Source organism: Gloeophyllum trabeum, assembly GCF_000344685.1.
Source record: "Gloeophyllum trabeum ATCC 11539 unplaced genomic scaffold GLOTRscaffold_00009, whole genome shotgun sequence".
Taxonomy (NCBI): domain Eukaryota; kingdom Fungi; phylum Basidiomycota; class Agaricomycetes; order Gloeophyllales; family Gloeophyllaceae; genus Gloeophyllum; species Gloeophyllum trabeum.
In genome coordinates, this window is record NW_006920418.1 from 863,387 (window position 1) to 878,901 (window position 15,515).

Genomic DNA, 15,515 nt, shown 5'->3' on the forward strand with positions numbered 1-15,515 from the left:
CAAGAGAGTCGTATGGTGTATGGTATAGCGGAGGAAAGTGCTGAGCAATCCTGTGGGTAGCGGCGTTTATTTGTTATTTATCTCCGGACGGTCGCAAAGCCATTCCCGTAGTATAAATTGTACAAAGTAGCATACAGAAAAACAAGTTTTTCGACTTCACCATCTCAGAGAATTAACGTTACGATCTCAGCGACCCGAGAAGTTTGAAAGCGTTGAACTTAGCGACTTATAACCGATCCTAGCTTTGCCAATAGGCCTGACTCGTCCAGAGAAATATCTCCGCCATCGATTTAACTAGTTCCGGTGAGGTTCACATAGCGAAACAAAATTGAGCAACTCTTTCTAGCGTCTTCTACTCCCGTGAGCCCGAACCTACACTCGGTTCCATGGTTTGCGACTTTGCTTGCGCCGTTTCAGAGATAAATACTCCGGAGCGTCCATTAGTGTTTGTTTCAGGTGTCAAGGTTTTGTTTTATTTTTCCAGGTCTTCCTACGGACTACCCTATGTCGTCTTACTCCTCCTTTCCCCCTCGAACTATTAAAATACCCCTCAGTTGTCTCGGACAGCCTTCACCCATATCACGGGGTTTAGGTTTATTTCCTTTGGTCCTTGGTGATTGTTGTGTGTCAGTGCATATCAACGTAAATCCATGACCATGAGGCAAGCATCAGTCAGTGAGCGGCAGGCAATAATTACCTTGGAACTAAAGCTTCGCAGGGATCCATGTTTGCCTCAAGGATGCTAGGAAGTCTGGAGTTAAATACAGAAAACACTTTGAACCACTCCTAGCATAGGGCTGTGTGAGTGCAATGTTGAATAGACTCTGTAGGGCATGAATAGGGATGTGAATTTTGCAATTTCAGGGGTCAGATGATCCTTGAGGCTTATCACCAGTCACATCACATCAGACATCATGTGTATGTTCAATCAGACTTTTAAAACAGCTCCTTTGTTGGTCATTGCCTTCGCTCCTTTGCTCCCTTCCTTCACCAAGTTCCACTCTCCCCCCACTAACTCCCTTTGGGCATGGTGCATGTGGCGCTCTCTCTCCTCCTCCCTCACATGCACCGATGTCTACTTTACTGGCTTGATTGTCATTGTGAGGCACATAAAGTGTGTGAGGGAGGTTCTCATTCTTTGCAAGTCTTCTTGCCTTAATCATGTACACTCTTTAGGTAATGGTTCTTTATGTCCTCCCATGTTTCTCTTGCTGTGCCTATATGCCCTCGTATGTTGTCTTCCTGCCTTCCATTGATGGTGCAACTCAACTCAGTCCAGGTCTGTCTACAATGGCCTGTTTTTTTGCACACTTATGCCAGGCAGCTCATGATGTCGGGTGCCCACTGTTTAACTAGAATATCCTAGTGTGGCTGCCTGTAGTATCGCTGGAAGAAGGAGCTATTGCAAGCATCACATCATATCTCCAGCAAGGTCACATGGATTTTGTGATCTGATTTTCATAAGAAGATCCACTCATTACATTTGCACATTAGACTGTTGAAGTGCTGCTCATATGATTTATTTATGATTTGCACATATGACCCCATGACATGAATTTCTTATCAGATTTGTCTGGCTGCGTAGGGATACATGAAAGATTGGCTTTTGTAAATGATTCTAGGGCACACAAAAGATATTCTTTATTGACAATTTTGAAGCTTGTAATATATATTTGCTATTTCATTCCCAGCGTAAACCACACAAATGATATACTTATAGCCACAGTAGAAACATATAAGAAAAGTTTCTGTATTGTATACCATTTTGGAGATGAAATTAGAAAATGTTTTGTAGCCCATCCAAACAGTTTGCAAGGGCAAAAGGTTGTATGAAAGGGAATTTCTTGGGCTCCGATTGGTTGGGAATTCCATATCCTGCAGCCACCTAGTCTCAAAGGGATTATTCTATTTGGCACCCAGTACAGGAGATTTGTACTTTTCTAATTTGGCAATTGGGGTTTCTGAGACTTTCGAGTGTGACATTTTTTATTCAGGACTATCAAGAATCCCATCAGCTGGGAGATGTGTTCTCCAAACCAATTGTGAACAGTCCAGCAAACGTGGTAGTGGGGTCACCCAGTAACTGCAGCTGCAGCTAGTATACCTCCAGAAGTTACTGACAGATTTCTACACATTGGAGGAATATTACCAGGCAGTGGACTTCATACTTTTGGGGACAGCAAGCTTATGGATCCCATGCCATACTACCCTACAGTCTCTTCCCAGCTGGGGACTTTACAGTTGACCACAATGGCTACTCAGCCACCATCAAGATGAGATGATGATGCTTACTGAGTCTATCAAGTCTCTGACTCAGGTGCTAGAATTTGACAAAAGTTCTAGCGGGGAACAGCACCTGGGCCTAGGATGGGTGATCTTTGTATTGTGGCCACCTGGCTGCATGATTGCTTCTTGCCCCCAGGTGATGGAAGATATGCAGGTGAGATTAGGGTGTTCAGGGCCATGTGGTCCTGCCCAGTGTAGCAGATGTACGAAGGTTGATTCCAGGAGAGTCCGGGTCCAGGTCAATCTGGCTAATAAGAGCATCCAAGACCTTGATATCCTCTTCAGTGGGACTTATGTCAAGGTCCTTCTTGGGTTTGAAGGCTTTCTTGATTCACTTTTTATTGTAGTGACTTGTGTCCATCAAGGGCAGCAGAAGGACCTTTTGATCATCTAAATTTTGCTGCCACTAGGTGCAATGTCGAGGACATGAGCAATAGTCAGAGGAGGAAGGGAGATGGTCAAGGCAATAAGGACATCATGTGCATGGTGGTGATTGTGATTATGCCTTGATGCTTCTTGCCTGACTACTTACCGTGATAAGTGCACTTCTTACCATCTTGCATATTGCTGCTGCTGCCCTGAGGGTGCTGCTGCTGCTGCAAAGAGAAGAAAGGATCACCCAGCTTATGCTTCACTGCTGAGATCTTCTGGATGCCAAGTGGTGTCATCTTCTCATTCTGAGATTGCTCCCAGGCAGTGATGAAAGCCTCCCTGACTGTCTTGATGTCCAATATGTCAGAAAAATCGAAAATGCCATATCATAAATGATCTGGTCTAGCCAGGCGTGATCAGACTGTCAGGTTTGGGACCCCCTGATTAGATTCAAAAACTCATTATATGTTGTGATCAGCCTTACAAGCCCTGATCAGCTTGACAAGGCCTGATCAGGCTTGTGGTGAAATATAATAAGAAAAGACTAGTGCTACCACCTCAGTCCCAATTACTACCTCACTAGCACTTTGACGTCGATTACGGAGCCTATGTATACCCTACTCAACTACAACCACTCTATTTACCACAGGCAATGTTATTCTGACCGGGATTCGAACGCTATGCTACCGTGTTACTTCACTGTGACAAACATTCACTGCAAGTACACCACTACACCAACGCGCATTCCTGAACAAGCCACATAATCACCCTATATATGTCATCTCGCTCCCATACGGAGGCTTATGGGTGATGCCGGTCAGACTGCTATACTGAATACAATTCATATTTCAGCAAGTTGCAGATCGATGGGCCTCCCCACAAAAAAAGTAGAATAGGATTATTGGTGTACCGCCTGATCGTAATCCACGTTTGGTTGATTTGTTGCCCGAGTTGGCAATGCATTACTTGGAAGATTGGGAACATTGAGTGATCTCACTCGATTAAGTAGGTCTCATTCTGTCCCGAGTTGGCCCACCATCAGCTCGGCTCAGGAATAATCCTATTCTACTTTTTTTGTGGGGAGGCCCATCAATTTGCAACTTGCTGTGATAGAAAATGACAACAAAGTAAATAGTAGCTGGACCTGTGAAAGGCGAAGGCGGTCCCAGCTGTTCATGCCAGATCGAGCGTGACAAGGCCTGACGAGAGCATGATCAGGGCAAATGCAAAGCCTTATAAGGCATGATCATGCCTTATAAGGCTGTCAGGCTTCGTCAGGCCTGATCAGAGTTTTCATGCTTTTCCAACATAGTCGAAGTCGATTTCTCACCAGAACTTGGACTAAAGAATTGTACCAGTGATATGCACTAACACATTGCAGACCCAAAAACTAATGGAAAACAAGCAAACACACCCAGTGGTATAAGTGGAGGCAGTCAGAGTAGACTGAAGGATAATAAGATAGTTCAAGGGGTAAGTTTGGTTCATGACCCTCTGAACCAAGGTCGACATCTGAACTGACCCAACCCTCAGGTTCACTGGAGGGCCAGGTCAAGGTTCAAGCAATGTCTACTTAGTCCAACCTGAGGTCGAACTGGGGTCAACCATGACCCTCCTCCCCAATATATGCAGCTCAAAACTAGGTAATATCTGCAATGAATTGGGTAATGGAAGGGAAGATGTGCTGGTATTGCAGTCTTGGAATGGTCTTCCAAAAGTTAGCTTCACTGCACTGATAAGCCTCAAGGATCGTCTGACCCCAGAAATCACGAATTCAATGTCCCTACCCACCTCTTCCGGAGTCCATTTGACATTGCACTCACATGCCCCTACGCTAGGATTTTTCCAAAAGATTTATCACTTTAACTCTGGACTTTCTAGCATCTTCGAGGCCATCAGCAAAACAGGAATATTGAGGTACTCCCATGTAGTCCCTATATGGAGCTGCCGGCTATCCGGTCATTTGCAATGACTTATATGGCGGTGGAATCAGTGCATCAGAGAGCCAGTTGCAGCCCAAATATAATCACGCAGGCGTGAGACTGAAATCTTGGTAGCACATTATAAGGCCATTACAAGGGCCTCATCATTCTGTTTAAGATACACCATCTTGTTCGTCGTTATATAACCCATTGGAGACACTCTAGCATCATTGGCCATTCATATACCAGCTAGGTGCATCCCCCGTAATAGGCACCAGATAGTCGTTGTGACTAATGTCAAGAACACGAGAAAGAATGGTTGACCACCACATGCACAGACTTCCAAGCACAGTGACTTGTGAGTCACATTCACCGCTATAGGTACTATATGACTGGTAACAAGATAGCTACAGTGGGGCATATCCTGCTTGGGTCTCTTCATCCGGAACTTCATCTGAGTCATCCTGATCCACCGGCAGCCTGTCTTCCTCCATCTCTTCGACTTCACTGCCCTCTTCATCCCCACCGCCATCCTCAAGCTCATCCTCACTAGCATCCTCATCGCCATCCTCACCTTCAACTTCCTCCTGATTCTTGTTATAGCCATAGTTACTTTTCCCCGAGTCACTACCATGCTCAAGATTGACTTTGTTCGCTGTTTCCACATCCAGCCGCTCATCTGGAACTGTAGCACCATGACCATCCTCACCATCATCAGGAAAGTTGACTTGGTGGTGTCCAACACCCCGCCAGCAAACCTCATGAACATGTCGCGATCGACAAACCTACGGCATACGGCCTGGTTAGTCAGAGTCAACAGAATAGTAACGGTATGATACACACATGTTCACGTAGTAATATTGCCATTCGTCCTCCTCCCGATCAGGATGGGCAATTGTTGACCTTTCTGTAATTGGAATGCGACCATGGGCGAAAGCAGGGATTATGTGTGCCGCCCGAATGACCTCATCTGGATCAAGGAAGCCAAATGCATTTGGATCCGTCACAGGCAGGAATTGAAGCTGGTGTAGTCTGCGCTTCTTCAAACCACCTTGTAACTGAGGATCCATTCGGAACCATCACACGAAGAGAAATTCGAAGGTCTTGATATTCGGCATGGTACCAGGAACATTATTTATGATATCAGCATGGAATACGCCAAGGATGTGGCCATAAGCAAAGGGATGATGACCGTCCTTGTGCGCATCTGATGCCAACATGAGTATATCACTATGGGTCCGGGGATTCAAGGAATCTTGGCCACGACGGATGTTGTACGTCGTGTAGTTCACTCGGAGCACCTTATGTAGGTATAGGCGATTGTTTTGTATGAGGAGTTGCGCCCTCTCTGCATCCATGAACCGAGCTCCTTCCGAAGCTGTATTGGGATCCGCAAGATGCTCGAGTATGTGGTCTTGGAGCTTTGGTAGGTAGTCCTGCGCTGAATTAGCAATCTTCAACATCATACTAGATATCAGTTACAGACCTTCGTGGTGGGATCAGAGTGATTTTGTCTCAACCAGTGCGGTAAATACAGAGGGAAGTTCCGAGAGTGCGACATTTGATGATGCGCCTCGGGCGACGTGAATGGCAAGTGCTCCACCCCGCTGCAGACAAAACCATTGCAGTAGGTACCTGGTGTTTGCAGACATGCCCCTCCCGCCACTGTAAACGTGCCATCTGCCCAACTGGTCGGTTCTTGTTTGTTCAGGTGTAGAAGCGCTTGACTCGCCTATGCTCAAGCTCTCCCTGACAGAATTATAAGCACTGGGTTCATCAGATTACAGCAATAATACACTCACAGTTTGGGTTGAATAGGAATCTGTTGTACCAAACATTTATATCTGAGTTGGGTAATCCCCAAGCGCATGCAGCTTGTATGTGGAGAGATTGAGTGTCTTGCATTTGGGACCAGGTCTCTGTGATGTTTGGCTGGACACGTTAGAGCGTCTTGCCCGGTGTTGGCGGCGACCGCGGGCAGCTTCTTCTTGAGGTAGCTTTTTTGTATCGAAACAGCTACAAGTGTACTTAACAAAGTACTGAAGCTGGGTACTGAGGAATGATGTGGAGGCTCGGAGAAACTGAAGTGTTGTATTGGTATGCATCCAGAGCTTGGTGCCAGCATGCCACTCAGCCAGGACAAACAAAAGTGTCATGACTGTTTGGTTATGCGGCTCTGGTAGCAGACCTTTGAAGACTGGAATAGCGCACTCAAAAACAGAACAGCATGAGAATTAGTCAATCATCATGCATGAGTCTCCTTACCTGAAGATAATCTTCAAAGTCCCGAGCTGCAAGCTTCTTCAGGGCCAAATCATTGTTTGAGAAATGCCGGATTGTAGACCACCCAAACGTTGGAATCTGTCGATATCTGTGAATGTATGAGTGCATTCCAGCTGCAGAGGATGAGAGCGGGAAATATACCGGTAATTGAATTGCTGTATAGTATCTCCCCTGCATGCATAAAGGACACGTATCAAGTGAGTAAAGACCGCTTTCCAGACACCGTGCTCAAACTCGTGCAGCAAATCAACTACGAACATGTCAAAAAAGTTGAAGCTGCAAGGCCCTAACTTCTTTGAAAACGCGTTCTGTTTGGAATTTATAAGGAATGATTAAGGCCATATAGACGGCAATACACTCACCATAGTCGGGACTAGCGACTCCTTTGCAAGGAGCCCTTTGACGGCAGTACTTTTCACCCCTCGCCCGTCCTTGTAGATGAAGTTGCGAGCTCTTTCTGTAGTCCGTTGTGCTGGGAAATCATCCATATGGGCATCTCTTTGATGCCGTGTTTCATCGCACTGCATGCCAATGTCCGATATCTTATCTTTTGGGACCTTACAACGTGGGCATGGACATGAGCCGAAATTGCGGAATGTAGCTAGCAGAACCCTGGCAATCGGAGTCAGCCTAATCATCGAATCAGTGATTCAGTAGGCCATCAATACTCACTTCTCGGAGTAGTCTGCAGAATAGGTAAAAATCTGAGGATAGACACGTCTTTTTATGCCATCAGCGCATGTCAGGATGATGCTGTGCTTGTATGCAGAAATGAAATCATCATCCAGCAATATTTCCCAGACTGCATGCATAAGTTCCTGCCGACAGTGGGTCAACACGTCGGCCAGCGGTCCTTCGCCTGTCAATGATAGATAGAACTCGTGGAAATTATCTGGCAACTTGTGAGAAAAGCACGTCAGTTAAGGGACTGCCATGCCATGGCTATGCGCAAACCTTCGGGATATATGCTACGTGGTGACAAGCTCCGGAGTTGGGCTTGCACCTTGAATATTTGCTTTCATTCCCAAAGAACATATAAATTGGCCATGCAGACGCGTCCCCAAAGTTTGTGAGGTGCGTCGAGTCTGACCAAAGCATAAGAGCAGAAATCACTCGCTCCATGCGCATCATTGAATGCATCGCTAGTATATAGTTCATCGTGCATCCTTTCGACTTGTAAAGGTTCACACTGCCAGAATTGCTTGAAGGGAACAAAGTGGAAATGGGAAGAGGTCGCATCTGACCATGCAGCTCTGATAACCTCTGTAAGAGAGCGATGGTAGAGTCTGGGGACTTCAAATGATGCGATTGGGGGGTCCTGATCGGATCTATCCCGTTGGCCGTTGATAAGCCTCAGGATTGTCTGACCCCCGAAAATGCGGACTCAGCGCATCGTACAAGCCCCCCGGAGCTTATTCGACACAGCGCTCACACGCCTCTAGGCTTCTATGGGCTCTAAAGACTTGCTCTGTTTTAGCTCCGGACTTCCTAGCATCCTCGAGGCGTACACGGACCCATTCAGCGATTTATCTCCGCGCGCCGAAGCTCCGGAGTGACTTAACCAATGCGACTTCTAACTGCATTAGCTCCGGGACCCGCGGACACTTCTATCAAGGGGCGTCGTCCTCATGCCCACCCTCCAGCACTCACTCCCCCTCGTTTCCGTCAAGATACCGAAGGTGCGGACGCATACGAGTCACCATAAGGTCAGCATCAGTCAGCAAACGGCCGGAGGTAATTAGCACGTGACCGGCGCATCGCGCGGAGTGATGGGACCGCTTAGGGCAGGTGGCGGAACGTTGAGGCGACCTCTAGGGGCTGGGACGAGCAAGTGGGAGCGCAAGAGAGTCGTATGGTGCATGGTATAGCGGTGGCAAGTGCTGAGCAATCCTGTGGGTAGCGGCGTTTATTTGTTATTTATCTCCGGACGGTCGCAAAGCCATTCCTGTAGTATAAATTGTACAAAGTAGCGTACAGAAAAACAAGTTTCGACTTCACCATCTCAGAGAATTAGTGTTACGATCTCAGCGACCCGAGAAGTTCGAAAGCGTCGAACTTAGCAAATTATAACCGATCTTAGCTTTGCCAATAGGCCTGACTCGTCAAGTGAATTAGCTCCGCCATCGATTCAATTAGCTCCGGTGCGTCTCACATAGCGAAATAAAAATTAAACAAGTCCCTTTAGCGTTTTCTACTCCCGTGGGCCCGAACCTACACTCGGTTCCGTGGTTTGCGACTTTGTTTGCGACTTTTCGGAGATAAATACTCCGGAGCGTCCATTAGTGTTTGTTTCAGGCATCAAGGTTTTGTTTTTATTTTTCTAGGTCTTCCTACGGACTACCCTACGGCGTCTTACTCCTCCTTTCCCCCTCGAACTATTAAATACCCTTCAGTTGTCTCGGACCACCTTCACCCATATCACGGGGTTTAGGTTTATTCCTTTTGGTCCTTGGTGATTGTTGTGTGTCAGTGCATATCACCGTCCGGGACTGGGATCTCGACCACACTCTTGTGCCAGCCATCTTTGACATGTGCAGGGTCCGACAATGCAGCATCGAGTTTCGCTGTCTCGCGCTTTGCATCAAATCCCGAGAAGTCACTCTTGGAGAAGTCTGGAGCTTGGATGACATTGGCGACAAGTTTATCAAGCTCCTCGACTGACTTCACGTGTGATCCACTCCACATCCAGTCCATCGTGCGGGAGATAGACATATTGGAGAATGGATACGGCGGACTTCATGCAGTGCTATCCGCCAGAGATGATGGTGTACTGTCTTCCAATGGAGTTTCAGACAGGTCACGAGCCATGGAATAGGAAAGATCATTGAGTGAGATGGTGTCATCAGGATTGTGGGATGGAAGGGTATGATATTCACGAAATATGCGGAAGATGTTGGTGCCAGTACGAAGTACCCTCATCAACCAACTGCCACCAGGCTGGATGCCAATGGCCGTATCATTCAATTCCATTGACATGTCATCGCCACATGGCTCACTTGAGGGCTCGGGAGGAGGTAATGGAGCAGGAGCCTGTGGTAAGCGATCAAGAATCTTCCATGTGGGCTGTTTCTTCCTCTGACCGTGACCGAGAACCTGAGGTTCAGCATCGTCTGGGCTAATCGGGTCCGACATATCCTAGTTCAGGATCAGCAAATCATGTATGGTACTGCAGCGATATCACAATGGACCTCGGGAATGCTCCCGTCAGCACAAGGCTCAAAATCGGGTTGGTTGGACTCTCCACCACTGATAACATCCTCTCCAAGTTGTATAGAAGTATTCTCCTCAATACGCAGCTTCTTCTGGGCCTTCTTGGACGCGAGTCAATCCTCGAGGCCAGAAAGCAAAGTGTCGGTACATCGGACTCGCTTGCAGCGTCCCTCATGTATTGTCAGACCCACCTGAGTATCATATCCTTGGCCGCAGCCATGGCAAATGAATAGCATCAAGATAGTCAGCAGTGCTATTGCCTGGATGATAGTATGTTGCATCGGGGTTGTACAAGGGTAATGGTGGTCTTAGAGAACAGGACAAACACTACGTTGGTAGATCTCAATTACTCTGCATATGGTACGCGTCAGCAAAACATATCACGCAGCTCCAAGGATGACTGACCTCCAGTGTCAGCTTGGGGTGATGGGCCATCGTTAATTTGGAGGGCAACGGTATTGCAAAATGGCCGACGCGCGTAGCTTTTGCTAGACTGAATTGGTCGCTACTTAGCGATGGGCAGGGTGCTCGTTGGCTATGGGCATGGATATAAGACACGAGTGGACTCGCATTAAATAACTTGCCTACAACACCCCATACGAACATCCCCATGTCACCTACCAGCCCGGCGAGCAGTCAAGCAGTTACCGATCTCAGTCCTGCCGCTCAAGATGCCGTTACATCCCTTGTTTCACAGCTGTTAGGTTGGAACGAGAAGCACTGAAGGTTTGTCGGGTCTGTATTGACTGGAATGGTTACTGATTCATTCTACTAGGCCAGCGGACAGTGACACCGAATCTGATGCGGATGAAGACGGTGAGGGTAAAGATAAGCATAAAGATATGTTGGACTATGGGTGTATCTTTGCACGTACCGGGGAACCATTCATGAAGGTTTCGACCATCGTTCAACATGGCCTACTTGCAGCAGGCCGGGACAGCACTGATGAGCACGAGGAGACTGAGCAGTGAGTCTTTGCATGTGAATGATCAGTGCATGGGTTGCTGACTTGTCCGTCTCGTGGTAAAGGGAAAGGCGACTCTGTAGCAGTTGGCTTATATTAGTAAACACTATCCCTAACTTCAAAATGCAGATGATTTCATTGGCCAAAGAGAGGGTACTGCGTCGTGGGGTATGTGCTGAGGTCAGAGTCCATCAGTACCAGCATACAGGATCAATGATAGCCGTGATACAGGTCAGCAGAGGAGTCGATGGTGCTCGTTCGGATGACACGAGTAGCTTTAAGACCGGCATTGTCGATTACCTTCTTCTAGATACCTCGCAGTCTCTGATCCCTCCAATCCCGGCGAAGTACTCAGAGAAGATCATTCGTGGCTGGAATTATCCGGTGACCGCTGCTCTGTTGACGCCGCTGGAGTATCCCACCAATGACACGTGCACCATTTATACTACCACTCCCGTGTCAAACTGTAACTTACTGCGGATCTAGGACCTATGCCAATGTAAAGGCCCAGCACAAAACTGTCAATGCGGGGCAGTTCCCTCGCTTTCTATATCCAGACGGTCGAGAGTACGACAAAAATAACTTGGAGGATGGTCTATTCGGAGGGCACGTCATGATACGGGTATGTGCTACTCATCACCTTAACATTGCTACTGGGTACTGATACCTCTCCTCGCATCATACAGTGCGCGAAGCACTTACTTGTTGGCCCTGCATCAGCGCTTCGACCCACTGGGTATAAGAAGGGTCGTGCCGGGAACGCAAAGGTTATGGGAGTCAATAGCATCACGCCTCGAATCATTGCATATATTGCTGTACAGGTACGAGTGCTATCACTTCTTTCTACCATCTAATGCTAAGCAGGACGGTACCTAGGTTGGGTTTGCATTGTCAGATGTCCAAGAATGGAACCAGCTTGACCACGACTTCAATTACCAATCATTTTTCTGGAATATATTGACATTATTCGAAGATGGTGATGGGGAGGAGGACATAATAAAGCAATTTGATCAGTAAGTTGCCTTCCAGCTTATCATATGGCTGGATGCTCAAGTGTATTTATACAGTGAACTGTTCGGGACACCTCTTGACGGCTGATCTGCATTGTCGAACATACCCGTCAACCAGTTGAAGACTGCTATACAGCGCCTCAAAACCCAACGTGCTGCGAAGCGCGCCCGCATTGGCTCAGGTGAAGAGAATGCAGTAGCACAATAGAACAAACCATGTACTACTACAAGTCTACGACGCTATATATTATGCTTTGCACATTTGACATGTTTTCATTGTGGAGTTTGTCTGTTTCTCAGATATGTTATGAGTTCCTGTTCAGTTTCTGAAAGCCATGTGAATCATGATATCATGTCCACTGGTTGCAAAATCAGAAGCAACATGATGTTTTTTGAAGATCCAGGTAGGTGTTGCGAATGCTAATGGTCTCCCAATAAGGCAATATGTTGATTGACCATGTCTACCATTCTTACTGCAGCTGAAAACTCTCATAGGAATTGCGGAGACTAATGGTCTCCCAGTAAGTCACTGGGGCCATTCTCAAGTAATATGGGCTGCAAGGGCAGTCAGGCTTGCGAGTTTTGTCACGGATTGTGGAAGATTAGTGTAATTGCAAAGCCACATGGTCTCCCAATAAGACCTGGCAAACTAATCGCAAGATTTCAATTGTGGCATATGATATAACACATTATATGGTCTTATATCTATTTTCCGTTTTTGCTGATGGCCAGCACGAATCCCTCCGTTTAAATAAAACAAAGCCTTGACACCTGAAACAAACACGAATCGAAGCTCTCGAGTATTTATCTCCGAAGAATCAAAAATAAACAAAGGTCGCAAGCGCTGACACCTAGTGTAGGATCATGCTCACAGGGATAGAAATTGCTAGGGAGACTTGGTTAATTTTATTTCACTATGTAATACTCGTGGGAGCTAATATTTTGACGGCAGAGATAAATCAATCGATGAGTCAGGCCTATTGGCAAAGCTAGGATTGGTTGTAAATCACTAAGTTCAATGCTTTTCACCTTCGAGGGCCACTGAGATGGTAACTCTGATACACTGAGATGGTGAAGATCAAACTTGTTTTTACTTTACTTTACATCGTACATTTTATACTACAGGAATGACTTTGCAACCATCCAAAGATAAATAACAAGTACCACCACTACCAACTGCTGCCAACTGCTGCCAACACAGTTGCTCAGCACTCATCCACTGCTATACCATGTACAGTACGACTCCTTTGTCCCTCCATATGCTCGTCCTAGCCCCTAGAGGTTGTCCTGATGCATCAGTACCTGTCCTGAGTCTTCGCATCATGCTGGTCACATGCAAATCAACTCCAGCTGCTTGCTGACTGCCCTCCAAATCACCCGCCCTCAAGCCCTCCACTCCGGTCTCCTCCCGGACCGATTCCGAACCTCCAGCCGCCAACTCTTCCTCAACAGCCGAATCACCCATCCAAACGTCCTCCATACCCCAGGCGGAAGCCACAGAAGGTTCCTCATCTGCGGGCGTCTCCTGAGTGTGCGACGCTCGAGCTCGCTTACACTGTACCTGTCCGCGGGGTGCCAGCAGTACTTGTAAACCTGCCTCTCAAAGCTTGTGGTTTTCCTCGCACTCAGAGTGCTTTTGATTGATGATGCGACGAGTCTTATTTTGCTGGTCAATCATGTTGAGTCCATGCTCGAAGTTGCCGTTGCACTGAGCAGGAGTGAGGATAAGGGTGGGGTCGATGGTGCCACGGGGTTTGTCCCCGATAAGATAAGATAGAGGTAGATCGGGTCCAAGAACCTTGATATCACCCGTCTCAGGGTCGAACACAGGCATGCGGGACTTGCCGAGATTTTGATTATAATACAAGGCAAAGGTGCTGTAGCCGCTGGGATTGGTGACGATGTCAGGGAGATCGAAAGAGTGGAGCAGGGTCTGGAAGGACCAGAAAGCAGCAACCTGAGAGTGGGTGAACGAGACCAGAATAGTGTCGGTTGCCCAGAAAGTGACTAGGCCCACATTGAAGTCCTGAATCATCCTCGGGAAGTCGTGGAGGGCAGGGGGAGTAGCCATGGTGGTTGAGCGAGAACAAGAGTGATTGAGTGGTGGTTTGGTGGATGGGGTTGACGAAGGGAGGAAACTCATAGAATTTATACTCAGGCCCTGTAGATCCAATTTTCCATGGTATATCTGAGGGTCGTCAGCCGGGGCTTTACCTGTACCCTCCGGGAGGTTTCAAATGTCATTCACCCCTACTGCATCTAGGTACGACTTAAATGGCATTAAATGCGCCACTTCCAAATATGGAAGCCACGTGTTGTCTCCCGATTTCCACTCGATCTCAAACACAGATGATCGCACCTTTCCCTTGTGGCAAAGAATATGGTTCACTTCCCACTCCAAGTCTCTGGCAGCCTCTTCATCAGTGATGATGAACTGGGCATCAGACTGACCAGGAAAAAGCCGGTCATTGTTAGGCTTGTGAATACAAAGCAGGGATGCATGGAATACATCGTGAATCCCACGGCTCTTCAAGTTGGGAGGCAATTCTACCCAGTAGGAGTTATTGCCAAAGTCCCTAGAAATTTTGTATGGCCCCATCCACTTGGGGAGCAATTTTCTGGATAATCCTTGCGGAAACCTCAAATTCTGAGTAGAGAGGTACACAAGATTGTTAAGTTTGAATGGCGAAGGCCGCCGACGCCTGTTAGCATCTCGCACTTGCTTTGTACGGGCTGAGATTATACTGTCATGGGCAGCCATGATAGCGTTCACCTTTTGGACGAAGACCCATACTCCTGGGTATTCATCCAGCCAATGCTGTAGTATTATTACATTATTCACCCAATACTACCGTGTACTAGGCCGCACGTGTTTATGCATTATTCTCCGAATACCTTATACAGCTACCAGAAGCCCAGCTGGGCTTGAATACGACAGCCCCGGCATCTCCGGCATGGAGATCCTGTTGGCAGTGGAAGATACTAGCTTCAGACAACACCCAAGGGCTAGGTCAAACTGTGTCAAGACTGTATTCTGGCATAAGGAATACAAGTGGCAGACTCACCTAGGTCAAACTGTGTCAAGACTGGGGGACACAGAGCGACCTAGGGAGCCCTTATATACTGTAGAATACAAGGGCATCAAAGAACAAGGACAGAACAAGGGAACATCGAAATACAAAGAAGAACAAGGATAACAAGGAATACAAGGAATACAAAGGGAGTGGCTCACAACAAAGGGAGTGGCTCACAACAAGGTAACTCGGCCTAGAAGCGCCTAGGCCATTCCATGAGCCACTCAGTCAACAAAGAGTGACCAAGTCATCAGATCTCAACACTCCCCCCTGACTGGTCACTTCCCCAATCCAAGCATCTTCACCATTTCTAAGACCTTCGGCCTAGGCAGGGATTTAGTCAGGATATCCGCAGGCATGTCTGAAGTCCTGAGGTGGACCATCTTGAGCTTGC

The 15,515-nt window shown here is 47.3% G+C and overlaps 5 protein-coding genes across 5 annotated transcripts; 1 reads left to right on the forward strand and 4 right to left on the reverse strand.

Moving 5' to 3' along the window:
* Positions 1-4,987: 4,987 nt before the first annotated feature.
* On the reverse strand, positions 4,988-7,675 carry GLOTRDRAFT_94482 (uncharacterized protein; the record flags this gene model as incomplete). Its single annotated transcript, XM_007869257.1, has 11 exons — positions 4,988-5,265; positions 5,366-5,379; positions 5,424-5,638; positions 5,666-6,016; positions 6,067-6,187; positions 6,216-6,329; positions 6,383-6,402; positions 6,846-6,951; positions 7,005-7,171; positions 7,226-7,493; positions 7,536-7,675. 11 exons carry the CDS (start codon positions 7,673-7,675, stop codon positions 4,988-4,990), a joined length of 1,794 nt encoding a protein of 597 aa, XP_007867448.1.
* Positions 7,676-9,329: 1,654 nt separating this feature from the next.
* Positions 9,330-10,508, reverse strand: GLOTRDRAFT_130499 (uncharacterized protein; the record flags this gene model as incomplete). The annotated part of the gene is made up of 4 exons (XM_007869258.1): positions 9,330-9,520; positions 9,860-9,998; positions 10,052-10,174; positions 10,479-10,508. 4 exons carry the CDS (start codon positions 10,506-10,508, stop codon positions 9,330-9,332), a joined length of 483 nt encoding a protein of 160 aa, XP_007867449.1.
* A 1,061-nt stretch (positions 10,509-11,569) lies between these two features.
* GLOTRDRAFT_26664 (uncharacterized protein) lies at positions 11,570-12,012 on the forward strand (the record flags this gene model as incomplete). The annotated part of the gene is made up of 3 exons (XM_007868990.1): positions 11,570-11,659; positions 11,724-11,858; positions 11,914-12,012. Coding segments are annotated over 3 exons (324 nt in total), but the record flags the coding sequence as incomplete, so codon positions are not given.
* A 1,635-nt stretch (positions 12,013-13,647) lies between these two features.
* GLOTRDRAFT_94484 (uncharacterized protein) lies at positions 13,648-14,118 on the reverse strand (the record flags this gene model as incomplete). Its single annotated transcript, XM_007869259.1, has 1 exon — positions 13,648-14,118. One exon carries the CDS (start codon positions 14,116-14,118, stop codon positions 13,648-13,650), a length of 471 nt encoding a protein of 156 aa, XP_007867450.1.
* Positions 14,119-14,358: 240 nt separating this feature from the next.
* GLOTRDRAFT_14673 (uncharacterized protein) lies at positions 14,359-14,610 on the reverse strand (the record flags this gene model as incomplete). Its single annotated transcript, XM_007868974.1, has 1 exon — positions 14,359-14,610. A coding segment is annotated over one exon (252 nt), but the record flags the coding sequence as incomplete, so codon positions are not given.
* Positions 14,611-15,515: the final 905 nt, after the last annotated feature.